The 18,684-nt window shown below is 40.1% G+C and overlaps 1 protein-coding gene across 1 annotated transcript in view; it reads right to left on the bottom strand.

The window, feature by feature from the left end:
* Window positions 1–3,471: 3,471 nt before the first annotated feature.
* The window catches only part of GABRB1 (gamma-aminobutyric acid type A receptor subunit beta1), a gene marked incomplete at its 3' end in the record, with an annotated part of 109,248 nt that continues 94,035 nt past the window's right edge, over window positions 3,472–18,684 (bottom strand). Inside the window, exons 6-9 of the mRNA XM_084204914.1 lie at window positions 12,354–12,491; window positions 12,094–12,246; window positions 10,573–10,823; window positions 3,472–3,801 (exon numbers count right to left, since the gene is read on the bottom strand). Of these exons, the coding sequence (XP_084061040.1) occupies window positions 3,472–3,801; window positions 10,573–10,823; window positions 12,094–12,246; window positions 12,354–12,491 (872 nt within the window). The remainder of the gene's footprint in view (window positions 3,802–10,572; window positions 10,824–12,093; window positions 12,247–12,353; window positions 12,492–18,684) is intronic.

The raw sequence follows: 18,684 nt of genomic DNA, 5'->3' as shown, positions 1-18,684 counted from the left end.
ATTATTTTAGTTCCTCATTGGTGTTGCAATTGGACTTTGCAATAAAAAACATGTAAAACAGTGAGTACCAGGCCATTTCTTAGATTGGTACCCACATTAGACAAGAAGGGATGTTTTTATAATCTGTGAGATTCAAGATTACTTACAAAATAATTGAGAAATACACATGTCAAAGAGCAAACAACACCATTAGAGTTAACAGCATTCCAACGCAGCAAGTAGACCAAAGTCACCTGGTCTTCTTTTAAGAAATGGTACCTTTTTTATTTGTCATTTAATTCTTTTCAGCTTGTGAGTATACATTTCAGCATTATTACATGCTGAAATTCATTAGTCTTGTGTGATCTCTTGCCTTCCTTGGGCTGCAGGATGATTGGTTGCCCAAGGAGGTAGGAGGAGATGCACAGTCACAGATGCGGGGAGATCGTGCTTTGTAATAGAGAACCCATTTTTTTATGTAACAGATATAACCCAGCCTTTTTTTTACTAATACTACCAAGGATGTGTTAGCAATGCATCCTCAATATGTGAGAATTCATGGGAACAGGCTCCTTGGTGATGGGAAACAGCTGGTGGGACTTGGCCCTGAGTGGCTTTTCTGTGTTTTATGTCAAGTAATCTTCCACTTGCAGTATAAAGGGAAGGAACATTTCCTGTAAGGGTGAACTAGGTGAACCAGCAGATATTCTGAAAGTGCAACCTCTGTGCTGTTCAGTGGTAGCATAAAGCAATGTAATGTCAATAATATTCCTGCTTCACTGAAAAGACTGTTTTTTGTGTCTAATAAGGCTGGAGTTAATCAAGATTCTCTCTGCTAGAGAAGAGGGGTGATTATTGTGAGCTTTGTCTTAGCTAAGCTAGCTGCTTTGTTGAAACTTGTATGAATGTAGTATCTCAGATCCTTACTGTTCTTTTAGCTTTTGAATGAAAAGAAAATTATTGGTCCATATTATCAATAGATTCAGATGTTGTTGGGAGACTCCAGGTAGGCACACAAATATTGATGCTCAGGGATAGTAGAAACTCAACTAAGGAAACCCAGCCGAAACAACTTCCAGTAGAAATTGCATGAGAGCTGCACAAACTGCATGGGAGTTTAGCTAAAATCTAATTAGCAATAGGTCCTTACCTGTGCTGATCTTGAAGTCTGGTTCCTCAGGGTAGGGAAACTACTAAAGTACCACTGTGAGGGAACTTAGCATTACAGCATTATTCAGCTTTATTGCACAAAGTCAGCCAAATTACTCCAACTTATTGATGGGAGAAATCGTGTTTCTTTTGTGCTCCATAATTTCTAGCTCCAGATGGCATTGTACCTGGGCAACCTATGAATGGATTCATTTTGCCATGCCATGCCACTAATAACCACTGGCTTTTCCTTGCTGCCAAGCTATTGCTCTCAGGTGAGAAATGTTTTCTTCTGCTTTTTTTCTTTAGAAGGAGTTGTACCTACAGTTAGTGGCTCTTGCCTCTGTATGTGATGGGTTATTAGTCCCTGCTGCTAAACTTTGCACCAAGAGCTGGCAGCTGTTTCCTGACTCGAGGTCATGGCTTCCAGCTCTTGATACAGACATGCCTTGGTACGTGCTGCTCAAAATGGACTGCAGGGCTGGGATTTGGATAGGCATGTGTTTGACATCTCCTGAGGCAGAAGGCTAGCTCCTCCTGTTTTGGAACATGCTGTTCTCAAGGAGTTTTGCATGTGCCCTGCTCTTGTTTTGTTAATGGCTCTTACCCTGCTCCATACTTTGTTTTTTCTCCCTTGGAACTGTACAATGTAACTGATTTTAGTCCAGGTACCCATCAACTATGCCAGGAGTATCTGGCTGAATCATAAACTAGGAAAAATATGTGTATGCAGATGTTGGAGGACTGCAACTGCCCTTGTAATCAAAAACAAAGGATCCTGTTTTTTAAACCTAAAGTCTTTTTTTGATGTTGGATGTTTGCTCTTCTAAAACGTTCACTGCAGCTGTAAGGAGAAGTTGTAGTATCTCTTCACCACTGGATCAGCTGGGCTTAATTACTTACCTGAGGTCTGTCTGTGAATATCTTTGGGAAATCAGGTAATGAAAAACATGAATCACTGATGGTTGTATTTTACATTACAAATCTGCAGAATTCATTACTTTCTTTGAAATAATTTTTGTGTCTAAGCACAAAGCAGGCAAATTCAATGGCTCATGGACTTACTCTGTTAAGTCTCATGCCAGTTGAAAGAATTCAAAACTATTTAATGGATATGTGTTTGCAATGGACAGCACATATGGTCCTACTGCTGTCTCCCTCCTGGTGCTATTTTTTGCAGTTTTGGAAAGTTCAGTTTGCAAGACTTCCTTAATTTAATTTATTTAATATATATTACAACCTATTTAATATAGGCAGAAGATGACTGACCTGTTGCTTCTCAGTTTCATGGATGATGCTAGCCCTTGGCCTTGGCTCCTTGGCTGGAGTTGTGTCAGGCAATAGGCAGCCAGGTAAGAAGAGGCAGCTCCTCAGGAGGAGTGCACCCAGCACTGCCAGTGTGCCGTAAGGCTCAGCTGCATCTCCTGGCTCTCAGTGGAATAAAGAAATCCGAAGGAAACTGTGTGCAGAAATTTCCTCAGATCTGTTCCCAGACATCTACCAGCCTTTGGGAGAATGTTGCAATTACCAGCCACAGGAAACCTGGGTGCTAAGAAAAATCTTGGCCGGGGGTATCCCACAGAGTTGCTTCAAGGAATCAACATGTGCTTGTTTTCTACTTTTTAATACAAAATTACATATAGCAGAACCGTTCTCATAAATATCGACTTTGCTTCTGTTATTGTGGAAATAACAGAATTCCATGAAGATCAAATAAGCTGATTACTTGCTTGGATACTCCATGGGATTTCTCTCTGCTACCCTTTTTTCTTTTGAAGATCTCTGTCTATGAAAATGTTATTTGACTTCTCCTTGAGTGATACTTCTCAAACACACTATGGAAATACTTCCCAGTAAAGCTATAAAGTTTGAAGTGAAGCATGGTGCAATAGTTATAATTCTTTAAACTGTAATTTCTTCAAATTTCTCTACACTCTGAATGGTGAAAGACAGTGACATAGATACTACTAGTAGTTTGACTGTGTTGTTTGGAAGCATGCTGCTGTGAGCTGCCAATATGTGGTAAGAAACACAGTGAGACAAATTTGGCACAGAATGGTCATGGGTGATGCATAAACTTTTTAAAAATCAAGGTAGAGCAATTTTTCTCAGGATGCTCCTTAAGAGATGATCTGTACTGTTCTGATCTAAATGTTGCAACCCTGGATTTGTGTTGGGTTGTTGTTTGTTGTAAAAAGCTTAAATCTAGAAGTGTTCCATGGCAGAGTATCTTACGTTGAACATGGGACATTATAGCTACTGCAGTTCTTCAGAACTAATGAAATTGAAAAGGAAAAGAAACAAGTCTAATTATGTTAGTCAGTGGTAACATTATTGCATAACTTAGTGGACATAATACAGCCAGTAAACAACATTAAAAAGAATAAACATGATGGGAAAGACCATTCTGGACCACTTGTCTATCAGGTTAACATCAGTCAAATCAGGGATTTTGACTTTGATCTGGGATGCCCTCCTGCGTAAATGTCCTTTTTTATGGAGCCTGTGCCTGTCCAGAGCACTCCTGCTGTAGAGGTCTCTGCTGGAAGTGGCTCTTCTGTCCTGCAGGGTGGCACTGTTGTACAGGAACGTGCTGGCTTGGGGCTCATGGAAGATCGTGCAAACGTTATTTCGTAGTTCACGTGGTTTCAGCATGTTTCCATGGGCATCAACCTGTGTCAAGGAAGGAATGGGGATTAGACAAGCTCCTCAGCCAGCCCAAGGTGTTTCCCAGATGGACCTTGTGGCTCTAGTGTCAGGGTGCTCCTGGGGCTGCAATGACAGCCCTTTCTGGTACAGCATTCACAAAGCTGAAAAGACACTGAATACGCTTTCCTGACTGGTGTGAAATTAGCTATTCAACAGCTAAGCATCTTCCATACTGACTTGGCTCCTTGGTCTTGTAATTCAATTAATTTTCTCATCCTCTGTGAAGTTAGACTTTTGTAATTTTATCTTTTACTTGGACCACGGCCTTTATGAAATACTGATCTTTAAAGTTGGTGACTGGCACCTGAAGCTCTCACATACTCCAGATGAAAAGATGTTGCTGTCTCTGCCCATTTTAAACAGTCTTTGACTGTTTTAGTGCTGCAGGTTGGTTTCTAAAAGTTTTGTAACAATGGGTTCATCATATGAAGAGTGTGTATATATACACGTATATTTTATCAGTTATTGTAAAATACTCATGATGAGAATTGATTTTGGGCAATTACTATATTACAGGGGTGAAATCAGCACATAAACTTGTTCATGTGCAGATAGAATAATCCATTTTATTCAATGAAAACTTATATTCAATTGCATTTTTTTGTATTAGCATCAGAAAGAGCTGTTTCAAATATGTCCCTTTATTTGTGCTATTAGTCAGAGCACTGTTTTAAATGCCTAAACTGGAAACTGTAATCAGTATGTACATGTCTGGCACAAACAACTATATATGTAAATATTAAATATTTTTGTATCATTGTCTTCTTATGTATGAGTGTAATTAACCACTAATTGCTGCATTGCTGTGAAATGTTCTCCTTTTCACAAGTCTTTACTTTTCTACACATTTGTAGTAAAACCTCTTTTGAAAAGTTTTTGTGGTATTTCCAGGTTAACTTCTCCACAAAGACTTAATAGATGTTTCAAATTCACAGATATTTAAATATCCACCGTAGCTCACATGAGATAAATATGCATCAGAACACTGGCCTCTTAAATGAAACTTCAAGGTCTTCACCTTGAGGCTTGACTATTAATGTTATTTTTGGTAAATGGAGGTGTTGGACCTATCCCAAATTTATAACAAACTCAGTCATGTCTGTGGATGCCTTTATATCAGTGAATAAAGTATTAATTATAGACAATATCTGGCATTGTGAAGCACCATTGATATGCAGTGCTTTGTTTACACTCTGAGCTTTACATTTTAGTAAGACATAGCAGAACCTAGGAAATGATATAATAATTACAGCAGATTTGAAGAATGTGCAAGAAGAAATTGCAACAAAAACACACAGGGAAACCTAGTTTTTGTGGGTTGCTGCAAAGGAAAGATGGGACCAAAGAAAGTTGCAGTTCCACCTGGCAATGGGGAAGATGTTTGCCATCACAAGGAGAAATCTTTACATGATTATTGACGGCATATTTGCACTGTGCCAGACTAAGCACTTGCTAACTGAAAGGAATTCAGTGAAGGGAGGATTTGTAGGTAAGCCACACAAGAGAATTGGGGTAAAAAAGCCTTCTAAGTGAAGTAATAAGTCATCACAGGTAGAAAATGCACTGTTCTGGTTTAGAAATTGATTCTGTATGTGCTGAAATGAGCATTCAGTGCTAACACCCCAGTTCCCACCACTGTTTTGGTGGGAAAAGCTCTGGGTTGGAAAGGTCAGCTTGTCACACATCAGCATGGTGTTTCAAATGTTTGCTTGAGATATGGGCTGCCCAGTTCATACTTTTTAGGTCAGTTCTTCAAATTTAAGAAGAAGGAACATTTAAGCCAGGGTCTCCTATTCTCCAGAGGACTGCCATAACTATGGGACTATTCATTTACTCTGAAGATCTGACATTTTTTCTGTGTTCTCAGAGTTGTCTCTGTGTAAAAAGAATTTTTTTTCTTTTTAATTCTCAGAAGTTTTGATAGGTCAGTCTTTTCTTCCCAGTTTTATGAAATAGCTCCGTGAGCGGTCTTTGATTACATAATCTAATGTGTAAGTTAATTGACTTCAGTGTTGTAATAATAGCAACAATAATGCATGCATTATTAAGCAGTTATTATGACTTTTCTTTTGGGAAGAAAACTTGTAGCTGCCTACACTCTGAAGTGATTCAGAGGGATCTTTCTTAAATTAATATATCCTGACAATTTGTCATGAGCCAAGCAGTGTCTGAATTCCTGCTCCAAGCGTTCTGAATGAACCTGTTATTTTTAAAATTAATTTAATTTAAGCCATTTTAGGCAAGATGATTTGTATGTCATAAGCAAGTTGGTCTTTGAATTGCAATCTTTGCAATTCAGAGACAAGAGCCTTACACTGATCTTGGTTAGATTAGCTCATGGGAGTATAAAAGATATTCTTATGTACCTGTTCAAATGCTCTGTACAATTTCCCACATCGTTAAAAATCCTTTCAGTATATTTTGAAGGTCACTGCAATGTATTAAGACTCGTGCAGCTGATCTGCTGGTGAGCCAACAACTGTGCTGAAATCATTCTCCTCAGATGAACTTGGTTCATTTTAATCTAATTTTAATACTAATTCACACCTCTATCCAAGGTATGACCACCCCTCACTGGGCATGGGCTTCACATTTTATTGATTTTAAGAGTGAAGTGAGAGAATTTTACACCAATCAGTAACAAAACTGTTTATGACTATACAGTGGCTCAAGTTCCACCTAAATGTCAAGAAACAGGATACAAATAAGTTGAGAATGGGGAAAAGTCAGGGAAGACTCCATTGCAACTACTGGCATCAGTTGATGGGCTGAATATGTCCTCTACCCCACAGGGATGCCAACTGAGTAAGAATCACTTGTGATTCTTACCCAATTCTTTGTGGGCTGAATGCTTTCACTGGGGACTAGAGTTTGTCTGTGTATTGCTTTAAATATGGTTTTGCAGTCGGATACTGTCACTGGCAATCCTTGAAGATTACCCTGCCACCATTTTTTATTCATAAACAGTGATATTCCATAAGCTGTTAGCGTGAGTCCTTCCCAGGTGCTGGCTGTTGCTGGCAGTGGGTAACATAAATAAAGAGGAAGACCCACAAAGGGGTTATAAACTGGGAAGACCTGCTGAGGGGTGTCCCTCAGGCTGTCCCTGACTAAGACAGTCAAATCAGCCTGTGACCCAGCAGGGCAGTTCAGTGCAGGGTGCCCCTAACAGGATGCTGACTGACTGGGCCACTGACAAGCACTAAGGGTGGAATAAATGTCCCCACACTAAGGGGGATGAAACCTCCTCTTGTCATGTGGCACTTAGAAAATGAGTTTCCTGCTTAGGATCATCAAATGATATTGTATGTGTAAAATAGTTAAAGTAATAAAAAGACAACAAGCCAAAGCAACAGGCCTGTATTGACTGCATAAAAAGTAGCCAGACAGCTCTAGAGGAAGTGCATGTTAGCATTCCTTGGCAGAGAATGGGTCTCAAATCCTTTACACTGTCTGGAATGAATTTTTACTATTTTTTTTTTTTCACCTTAACTGTTGGGAGATTAAAGGTAAGAACATCTGTTTTCTCTCAATACAAACCCATTGTTTCTTCCTCTTAAGATGAAAGACTCAGGCCCATGCTACTCATACAGATTGTCTTATTAGAACAAATGCTGTAGTGTTACCACAATCTGATCTGCAAAAACCCAGCTTATGCTCAGCAAGGCTATGCTTATTCACAAGGAGATTTACTTGAAGGTTAAGATTTTTGTGTGGTTACGTGCTTCCCTTCTTTTTCCTTTTCCAGTAGCCACTGTATTGGAAAATGGTAAGTTTTCCTCAGAGCCTGTGGCTGGTCTCTGGCTTTCTATCCCAAGTGTTCAGTGTTTCACAGGATATTTGGAAGCAAAGTGTGATGCTGTGCAGAACTGGGGAGACAATCTATCACTTGCCTTGTGTTGATAAACCTTTATAAACCTTTTGATGGTGTAGCCCATTTCCCACTCACATTTTTTCCAAACTAGATATCTTCTATGTAATTACTATTCATGCTGCAATTGTCTGGGAAAAGAGAAGCAGTTGCATGCTTGGACTATCTAAATATTTTCTTGCTGGGTGTTTTTTCTTTTTATCCATAATTATGGTGATGTCAGTGACATCTACGTTTGACAAATGAACAAGGAGATATAAACAGTCTTTATACTTTATTCAGAGAAACAGAAAGATTGTTTGCTACAAATTAATAGTTTTTGTATATTAAGAATAAAAATGCCATAAACTGTAAAGCTAGAGAGACTTTATTTCCATCTTCTTCAGTCTGTTGAGTATGGAACAGCCACATATGAAACAGCAGTTCTGTTTCATTTTTCATCTGGTCTTCTCTATACTGTTCATATTGTGGTCAGTTTGCTGAGTTTCTCAAGCATCTAAAGCTTATGTTATCTGGTAGAGAAATTTGAACTCTTTTAGTCTTTGGAGTTGTATGTCAGATGAGAATGATCAATATCTTCACCTGGCACAAAGAGATGAAGCACTGTTACATATCTTCTAATAATTACAGGTGCCTGTATGGGTACGTGGTGTGGGTCAAGAGTAAAAGGGAAAAAATGTCCTATAGGTATTCATACTTACAACTGTACTTCTTTTATGCTCAAAAACCAGCTTTCCCCTGCTCTGGTGCAGGCATCATAATACCAGTGAAAAATCTCAAAAAGTGATGGAGAGGGGCTGGGAGCTGTTTCACTGGAGGTTACATAACCTTGCTGTGTCCCACTGCTCTGGTCATGTGCACTCTTCCTGCCAAAGACAGAAATACAACTGGTGGAAATCAGTATTTCTATGCTGAGTAAAATTAATGTTCACAATGTCTCTCATCAGTGTGTGGAACACAAAATTCACCCATATCCATTCACATGTGTGTGTTTATGTATATGTGTGCATATATTTGTATTTATGATCACAAACCTGCACTGTACAGGCACAAAGCAGTCTGTTCACTTAAAGCACTCTCAGTCTCAGAATGGGGTTGCTGTCTGAAGTGGGAGCACTTAGAAAACCTGGTACAAAGCATATACGACTTCCTTTTTTAATCAGAAAAATGACGGTGTATGCAGTGTGGTGCTTTAAAAACTTTCCATCCCATTCTGAGTAGCAATCTCAGTGTAATCTTTGCTGCATAACATTTAGAAAAAAGCTTTTAGTTATGAGTTATGGCATTTTGTTAGTTAAATGAACTCTCCAAATATGTAGGAGAAGAACTTACCTGCACTCTTATCCTTGACTCAGTTCAGTGCGCTGGGGCACACGTAGCCAAGGCTGACCTCTGAAGAAGTCTTGATTTCCTCTTCGTCATGATTCCTTGCTGTGCTGTGTCTCACCTAGGCTGGTTTATCTCAGGAGCTGTTGAGGCAGCTGGTCAGAATTTGTGGGTTATGTTGTTTTTTCCCCTTCCTTATTTTCGATAGAAATGGATACACAGTGTCTGTGCACAACAATCCATACTGGGGTGGTTTATCTCCTGTGCTCTGTGGGGTCTTGGAGATTGCTGATTGCCTGAACCGAATTTCTGCCCTCACTGTAATAAAGCATCTCCAACACAGTGGGACAGAAGGCAAAGAACTTTTAAGAGGCTCATGAGCTCACTGAGACTGAGGATATGATGGCTTTTTTAAGGGTGCATAGCTGTAGTGGTGGGACACCAAACACACAGCCCTAGAATTAATATCACAGAGTTTCTGTAATGCACTTCCAGATGTGTACATGATACTGTAGCCATTGATCAAGTCTTACTTCTTAGAGTTTTATGTGTCGGTCTCCTTCTTCAGACTGAACAGAGGGCTTGAATACAGTTTTTCTCAAATGTTTTCCCCTCAGGCCACAGCAGTAAAGAAGTTTATAGGACAGCCTGCGCAAGATCTCATTAATACTTGGATGTAATATACTGTAAGTAAAGCACAGGAAGGAAGAAAATTTTTGGCTTCTTAGGATATGTATTTTCCTCTGTGCCAGACTGGCCAAATACACCTGTGACTCCAAAGGGTTTGTTTCTGAAAAACTGGGGAAAGTGAAATAGGTTTATAGATGTTTTCATGTGCTCAGTGGCATATTGCAAAATTAACTCATCCTCATTAAAAATATGTCTGTAGTATTACTTTCTGTAAGTTTTCTGGCCTGTTTTTTAAACAGGGGATAATTGTAGTGTGCCTGAATTTAGCTGAGGGAAAAGTCTTGACATCTATGAAAGCTGCTATAACCTAGCAGCAGCATCCTTGTGTTCCTCAAAGGTCAGTGCTAAAGGCTTCATTCAGGGCTCACTGAAGCAACTGAGCTTGTCTATGCTTTTTATTTTTTGGTGAAGTTTCTGTATGCAAAGAGGAACTTTACTATAAAGTTCCTATACATTTCTTTATAGAAATGTATAGTAACTTTACTATAAAGTTCCTATACATTTCTTCTATACCACTTTCTAAAGCAAAAAAAAAGATACAGCTGAAGTGATAAATATTTAACTTCCTTGTACCCCTTGTATTTCTTCTGCAAGAAATACAAAGAAGAAAGAAATAATTGTCATAAGTATTCATTTTCATTTTCTGGAAACAGCTAGCTCTCTTTCCAGTTGAAGATGGAACAGACCATATGCTGCTGTGATCTTAAAATACAATCTTTCTCTAGGCAATCTTAAGTGCTTTTGCATTGCTTTTGCACGTGTTCCACCTGTACTTGTCCCTATCATCATATAAATGGACATTTTTTACAGTAAAAGTAATGTTTGACAAGACAGCTTGAACATTTTACCTGGACTCTATTTGTTTCCAGTCTGCTCTTCTCTCCTGTAGCATGTCCTGCTCTGCCTGCTGTCTTTTTTTGACGCTGAGGTCCTTTCCCAAAGAAAATGTAGTTTACAAAGGCATATTCCAGCAAGGCCAGGAACACAAACACAAAGCATCCCATCAGGTAAATATCTATTGCCTTGACGTAGGGAATCTTTGGCAAGGTCTCCCTGAGGTGGGTGCTGATGGTGGTCATGGTCAGCACAGTCGTGATTCCTGCGAAGGGAAGAAACAGACATTGACTAATAAGACAAGGAAGGAGATTTGAGCACAAAAGATGTAATGGCAGCATTGCACTTCTCATGCATGTGGGTGAATTGTGTGATCAGGTTCTTAGCAGCCAAAGGAATGTGTTTTGCAGAACTGGAAAGGAACGTAACCTTGCAAGGCTGCTGATAGCACCTTCCTTGGCTTTTCATGCAGCAGAGGATGAATGAAATAACCTTTAATAGCCCAGGCTATGTTGGAACTTCTTGCCTTAATTTTTGCAATAACTGTGCTAGGGAATGTGGTGTTAGCTGACCTGGATAGCAAAAGTTGATTGCTGTTCTTTCTATGAGAGAAAGTGCTTCTTCATTTACAGCAGTAGCTCTGTTTGACCCTATATGTGGCTTGCATTGCTGAGGGGATCTGCAGTAAGTAACTAGCTTTTGATTCAAAATGCAGGACTGAAAGGAGAAAGGGAAGCCTTTTGATAAAGTCATGGTCTTTGATGAAGAGAAGGTTAATATATATGCTTGTACCAAAACAACTTTTCCTGTTAACTAGGTGCTTGCAAGTAAAGCATTTCCATCTCATTGTGTTCTCCACCACTGATTTTTCTTTTCCTCATATGTGTTTTTCTTTTAGCTGGATGAAATTACTTTTTAGTCTGCTTTAGTCACAGGTCATTAGTGCATGTAGATAATAGCTCTAGGCACAGGTGTAACAAGTTTAATTTTTTGGCAATAGAGCTGAAAAAATATATGCCTTAAAGCACAGACAGTGCAGAAGACCTTCATTCTTATGGAAAGTTGTAGGAAGGAAGGTGGTATGGAAAACAACCAACCATAGGTAAACCAGATTTATTTGGTGTAGGCTGGTATATCTCCACTGATGTCAGTAGGATCTTGTGTACTCCTTCCAGTCACAGATCTAGACTGAGAGAACAGTTTTTAACATCAACAGGGGCTGTTCATGCAGCACAGCGTGGATACACTCAGACACCTGAATTAGACTTTTACGCTCCAGTTTGGAAGCAAGATGCTTTTGGCCTGATCCAAAGACCATTATGGCAACAGGAAGGCAGCCAGAATCCCAGCCTAAGTGTGGAGCAAGAGCTTCAGATGTAGGCAAAGTCACACCTGCCTGCCTTCCTGACAACTGAGGCCCTGTGCTGCTCGTGTAAGATCACAATTAATGATGCTACAACCAGCAGAATGAATTTGGTGCCCCTGTTTTCAAAGACAGCAAGTTCCCACATCATTCAGTTATTTTGAGAAGTTACCTAGAGCAACTCTGGCTGCAGAGGCATCATAATTGATCCAAAAGGACACCCATGACAGAATTGTGATCAGCGTGGAAGGCATATAGGTTTGCAAAATGAAGTATCCAATATTCCTTTTGAGCCGGAAGCTCAGTGATAGTCGAGGATATGCTCCTGAAAGAAAGAAGTCATAAAATGACTAATGCCTCACAAAAGGTAGGCACTGATATTTCTGGGTTGGAGGAAGAGGGGACAGCTATTTTTAACTTGTCAGTGCTTACCTGTTGTAAATTCCACTCTCTTTGATACCGTCTTGTATTCCACAATAGAAAATTGTGGGAGCTCGATGTTATTAACTCCTGTCACTGCTGACTCTCCTCCATTCCAGTAAAATTCAATATCATCAGTAGTGTATCCATCTGAAACAGAGGCACAATTTGATTATTGACTTTTCTTTTTGTTTTATTACTTTGCTTAAACAGTTGAAGTTCAAGTGGAAGGAGCTGCTGTTAAACAGGAATTCAGCCTTCTGTTGTGTGACATTCCTGTTACACAGAAGCCTTCTCTATACCCTGAGGAAGATTCTAGATGCAGAAGAGGAGAAGACAAAAAACAAGAACAGAATTCATGTTTAAAGTTTGTTTTTTAGCTAGCTCTAATACTACTACTTTTCAGTCAGGCTTGAGCTGCTCAGTTTGCCAACAGACAGACACATCATCAGCAAAACTTTTAAACTCTCTTTGGAGGAGCTCTGACAGTAAAACCAGGTTCAGTTCCCAGATTTTAATTTGATTTCCTATGCAGGATGTGACAAAATACACAGTTGGGAGCCAGTGGAGACAAAGATGATTCTAGAAGAATTAAGGTGCTGTAGTATCACCTGACAATGTCTGTCAGAGCTGTAGGTAACCCTTTGATATTCATGAAGCATTTTATATTTTAATTAGACCACGCCATCTTTGATCTTCTGTTATCACAGAACTATTTCTTTTTTACTCCAAAACTAGCACCTTTCTTCTGTTTCCTTTTAACAGTGATGTTGATTATTTATAATGTAATTAAAAATTAATTTGCTATTATATCACTGGAAATGTTAACATTATTGTTACCATTTTCAGAAATATTTTGATTGAACTCAGAAGTGACTGAGTTTCAAAAAAATCTCGCAATTGACAACATTTTTGAACTAATATTTAAACTGGTTCCACTTTATTGCATTTTTCTACTTTCCCCAGATATCTACCAGAGGAGAGAACATCTCATCTATTTTTAAATTTTTCCTTCAGGTGTTAGATTTAATCAGGTTTAAATCATATAATACAGATCAAATAAAAACATGTGTTTGAACTCAAACCTTTAGAAAACTTGACAGTACTTTTGCCAGATTAATCAACTGTAGCCTTGAAGCCTCCACAGAGTTAGGAACCTACCCTTTCATATGCACAAGTAATGCAATATCCAGCTAAGGAAATTGGTCTTGAGATGTCTTTTCCTATGATGGTGCCTGGTAATAGCCTCCTCCCTGGAAGGCTGACCACATGCAGAACAGATCTATGGTTTCCCTGGTGACAGTCAGAGGCACCCTTAGGACTTGCTGCCAGGCTTCAGAGATTGCTTGGAGAGTCTGCAGCTGTTGAACAGCTCTCTTTTGATGCAAACGCACAATGATGGGCTGAACAAGGCTAAATGGTCACAAATTTTATTTCTGAACGGCTCAGTGCCGTGGTCTTCTAACTATCAGAATTGCTCTGAAACACCACACTAACTTATGTAATATGGATTGCTGCTGCAAGCTTAAAACTGGGTTTCCCATTACTTATGCTATTTTATTTTTGTTTCAAATGACCCATCCCAGGGCTGTGACACAGAGCTTTGCATGGCTGGTTTTCATTCCTTTTTGCTGCAAAAGGTCGAGGTAGCTGCTTGGTACTGAGACTTCAGTAACTGCTTTAAAAGCTTTGCACACAAACCCCAGGGCTGACATGAGATACATGTAGGGTGTGATACAGAATGGCTGAAAGTGAATGAAGACTGCTAAGACTGTTTAAAAGACCAAGACTGAGATTGGCAGGGAAGTGTTAACTTCCTTTTCTTGCAAATCTGTTTTACAAAAACCTGCTCTTGAAGGATTTCTCTTCTCAGAAAAGGTGGTGCAAAACAGATGGCATTGGAACTGCCATCTCACCCTGGAAGGGCATTGATTGTGTGTAGACTGCATACCGCACAGATATCCTCTACATGAGGTTATACCCAGTCTTTGTCTTTAGGGGACAGAATAAAAAACAAAAGGAACATCACTACCTAGATCTTGAGCAGCTACTTGCTGCAAAGTCACAGGTGAAGGTTTAGATGTGAGAATCCTGAACTCTGCCTCAGGCTTTGGAAGAAAACCATGGAAATTATTCTTCTGATCTTTGCTGTCATCACCTGTTGCCGTTTTCACATCCCGCCCTCCAATTTTGCTCCGATTGTACCATTTCCTTGGGCAGTCCAGGCTGGGACCCAGGGCAGTGAGAGGAACAGCCTCCAGTCCCCAGGAGCTCCAGACTTTACTTGCAGCTTCTTAAGGCAGCCACAGCCAGCCTCTCTGCAGTTTCTGTGACATTTTGAGAAAAGAAATAATAGTTTGGCCCCTTATTGTGGCTGAAATTCCCTTCCCTGAAGGTGAATTATCAGTGATTTGGTTGTTAAAACCCGCATAGGTGCCAAATCAACACCTGGGAAATCAGAAGGCAGATTTCAAAAAGAAAATAGGCACAACTTCTTACAAAAAGATTGCACCATGCTATTGATATGCTGTGTGGTCATGTCGGACTTTTGCAAAAGGAAATTATGTGAGTTTTGTAATGTAGACAATGTGGTTTCTCTTAATTTTGCTATGACTTTAGCTTCTAAGTGAAAAGTAGAACTAGTAGGTTATACAGTCAACTAACCAAAAGCAAGAACCTTGCATGTAAGGCATCAGCTGGTGACAAGCTATTACTCCTGATAGGCCATGTTTTTGATCTCTGCCAGCTTCCAAATACAACGAAAAGTGGGTCGAATGTGAGCTAGTACTTTTTCTGAATATATAGATTTTTTTCTTTAATTAAAGCTTCCCTAAAGTTGATGGAAATTATGAGAAAGGGATAGTGATGTTTTTCACCCAGGAGCATTCACATTTTTAGAAAAGTAGTTGAGCAAAAATATCTTCCTGTGGTTTTAGATACCGTGCACTTCAGTACATCCATTATTTCCCTGGCAGTGATTGTAATATCTCTGCTAGACACTAACAAGGCATAAATTTTCCCGGGACAGTCCATTCCCTGATAGGATTGTTGCTGTGTGATGCCCTTTCCGTATGTGTTTTGCACATTGTTCTAGGTGTGTGAGAGGCATTGCTTTTCATGGCTGACAGTGGCTCGGAGGTGCAGGAATTTCACAGGTGCTCGTGTTTCATAGGTGTCGACGTGGCTTATTTCTAGCAAATTTGGGAGGAAGGTTGTGGCAGGTTAAAGGCAGGAATTGATCTCAGCTCTGAACAGGAGACAGATTGCTCCTTCTCCTTTTTCAAGTGGACAGCGGCTTTAAGCGAGGAGCTGTAGTGATGTAAATTGAGAAACCTTTAAGTGTGGAGCAGTACTGACTGCTGGCTAGCAGGCAATGGAAACCCCTTATTTCGAGCAGCAAATACCTTAGCGTTTACAAAGGAAGAAAAGCTGTTTCAGTGATAGGAGAAGTGAGTCTTGCCCTTGCAGTGGCCAGTGTTAATGCCGGTTTGTTCACCGGACTTATCAGTACTGCCCAGGTATTCCCTCGGCAGCTCTTTTGCCGTGCAATCCTTTTCCCTCTGCGTACGTATCCATGCCACCAATTTAAACGCATCGCTCTGCTTTCGTGACAGAGAGAGCAGCACTCGCAGCTGGACCGTGATGTCCCAACACGAGTTTCGTACAAGTCAGAGACACCGCGGGCCCGCCGTGTTTCAGCGACGCTGACGGGAGCTGCCCCGGGCCGAACGGGAGAGAGAGCGCCGCGGGTCCCGGGCGGGCACCGGAGCGCCGGCAGCGCGTCCCGGCACCGCGCGGGGGCGCCCGCGCTCCGCCTTGGCACCGCGCGGGGGATGCGCGGGGATCGCGCGGGGGATGCGCGGGGGATGCGCGGGGGATGCGCGGGGATCGCGCGGGGGATGCGCGGGGAGCCGAAACCCGAACCGATTATTTAGGGAGCTGGTTTGCTCCCAGCTTCTGCAGCGAGCATGGCCTCATTGCTGTGCTGGCATCCCTAGCAGTCTAGCTCGCTTAATAAAGTAATTTTCCCAGGAATTCTCCGTGTGGATTTGTTGACCGAAATATTAAGTGACCACTAAAAACTTATTTATTTATTTGTTGTACAATTAAAAATGGTCCCTGAAAAAATATTTGTTCTACTTAAGCCTTTTTTTTTGCTTGCTAGATTCTTTTCCATCTTCAAATCACTAAAAAGCACATTTAATTGCCCAACTCGAGATATAAAACTTCTGCTTCCTAGAAAATATTGTCTAGAAATTAAAATACAGCTCTTAATCGCCAACTTTTTGTTCTGTTTTGTTTTGTTTTAACCCTCAGCATCTGAGAGTTTAAGTGAGAATGCTTGGTCAGAAGTACCACAGATCTAAAAAGTAAGTATATACACACATGGCAAGAAATAGGTTATGAATAAATCTCCCTATTCACAGAAAAAAAATACTTAAGAAATGTTGCTGACATAGTGATTTAGCCAAGTTTAACAGTGTATGGGATGTCACCAGGCTGTTCTGTTTTACACTGCAGCACTTCTCAAATATCTCTGGGATAAGTGAGGATGTGTGTTACATTCACAAATGCAAATCATGGTTCCACTATCATTAGCAATTCAATGGAGATGTCCAAACAGAATCCCTTTTCCCTTCTGATTCTCCAGGGCAGGGGGCAGCAGCACCCAGCAGCGGGGTCTCTTCCTTCGGATCTAAATAGGGCTTTTCAAGGGCTACAGCAATTCCGTGTGCACACATTAGTTGGCCCTAGGTAAGGACAGGGTCCTCAAGCTGAGGTTGAGGCTGTACCCCAACCCTCTTCTGTTCCTCCTGGATTGTGTCTTTCATTAACAACTTACGTCTTTGTTGCTAAATGTCATACTTTTTTTTTGTTATTATTCCTATGATTGCATTCAAGCAGGAAGATAACTCATTTCTTCCACACACCACCAAGGCAGTCCATACAGTGGTACATATTGTACTGTTTAATCTTAAATCTGACTTGTGAATGGGGCACCACACATCTGAAGATGTGTTTTGGAAATCAGTGTAACTAGTTAACATTAAGGTGATAGAAAAGATTTCCTGCCTTTTGTGTTTGAGTGTGTATTTGCATCTATAATGTACTTTTTTTTTTCCACTGGGAAATATTTTTTGTTTGCCCTGGGGATATGAATTAGCCTTAGCAACACTGGCTCAAATGAAAACTTGGTTACTTTTACTTGCTGGAGTACTAAACATTGTCAGTTCATTAAGAAGGTTTCTCAAATAAAAATGAGTTTTATGTATGCGGCAATCTGTTCCATCCCAGTTGGAGACATAACTTCCTATCCATTAGAAGAGGAAAATAAACGTTATTGCAGCATAAAGTCACTCTTGCAAGATCCTCATCTAGTTCACAGAGTGAATTATAACCTTGATTTAATTTGCAAGTACCTTTAATGTTGGTTCAGTTTTACTTGTTATCATTTTTTGCCAGTGAGACCCGACACAAACCTGAAAGTCCTGTGGGAGAGACATTATTTGGTTTTGCTTAATATCTGTTCAATGGCTAACACAGCAGAACTTGTCTGTATCCCTGTGTCTCAACAGGGAGAAATGAAGGATTCTGGATAAATAGTCCAACTTGTATTGAAAATGCCTTCCAGTTAGTTTGGCTCCTTCTACTGGACTATGCCAGTGATGGCATAGGAACTTAAAGGCTAAAATAAATATAATGCAATGAACAATCAGAAACACACATCAGTATGTTTTAGCTAGTATGGCTTCCATGTGCAAGAGTACCTCCTGTAAGGCATGCTGGTATTTTTGTGTCCTGTTCACTACTAAGAATTTAATTCTCTCATAGCTAACTATGAGAGAAAAAAAAAAAAAAAACCAAAAAACAACAAACTGAGGAATTATTAGGAAAGGGAAGCAAATGCAAAATTCTTTGTTTGCATTTCCATATACATTTCAATTCATGTTGTGCTATTTCATGGAGTTTCCTTTCTTTGCCCAAAATAGCAATCCTAAATTGACTAGAATGAAGGACACACTTGATTCCAGTGAAGAGAGGACCTGTCTGAGTCAAGATTCTTTAGCCTGGAGGCAAGGTGGCTGATAAAAAGTCTGTAAGATCCTAAGTTAGCATGGTGAGCTTGAAGAGCACATGGTTATTTACAGAACATCAGACTTTCAGACCAAGAAAGCTACAAATCATGTCTAGTGGCTAGTTTGAAAGAAATAAAGGGAAATTCACCATACAGATAAACTGCAGAAATCACTCATTGCCACAAATGTCCTTAGTTTCTGCTTGTTCAAAAGCCGTCGCAGAATCACAAAATAAAAATCTATCCAGGTTGTTAAGTATGATACTA

The sequence above is a fragment of the Fringilla coelebs genome (assembly GCF_963513975.1).
Source record: "Fringilla coelebs genome assembly, chromosome: 4".
Lineage (NCBI taxonomy): Eukaryota > Metazoa > Chordata > Aves > Passeriformes > Fringillidae > Fringilla > Fringilla coelebs.
This window is presented reverse-complemented; position numbering and strand designations above follow the sequence as displayed.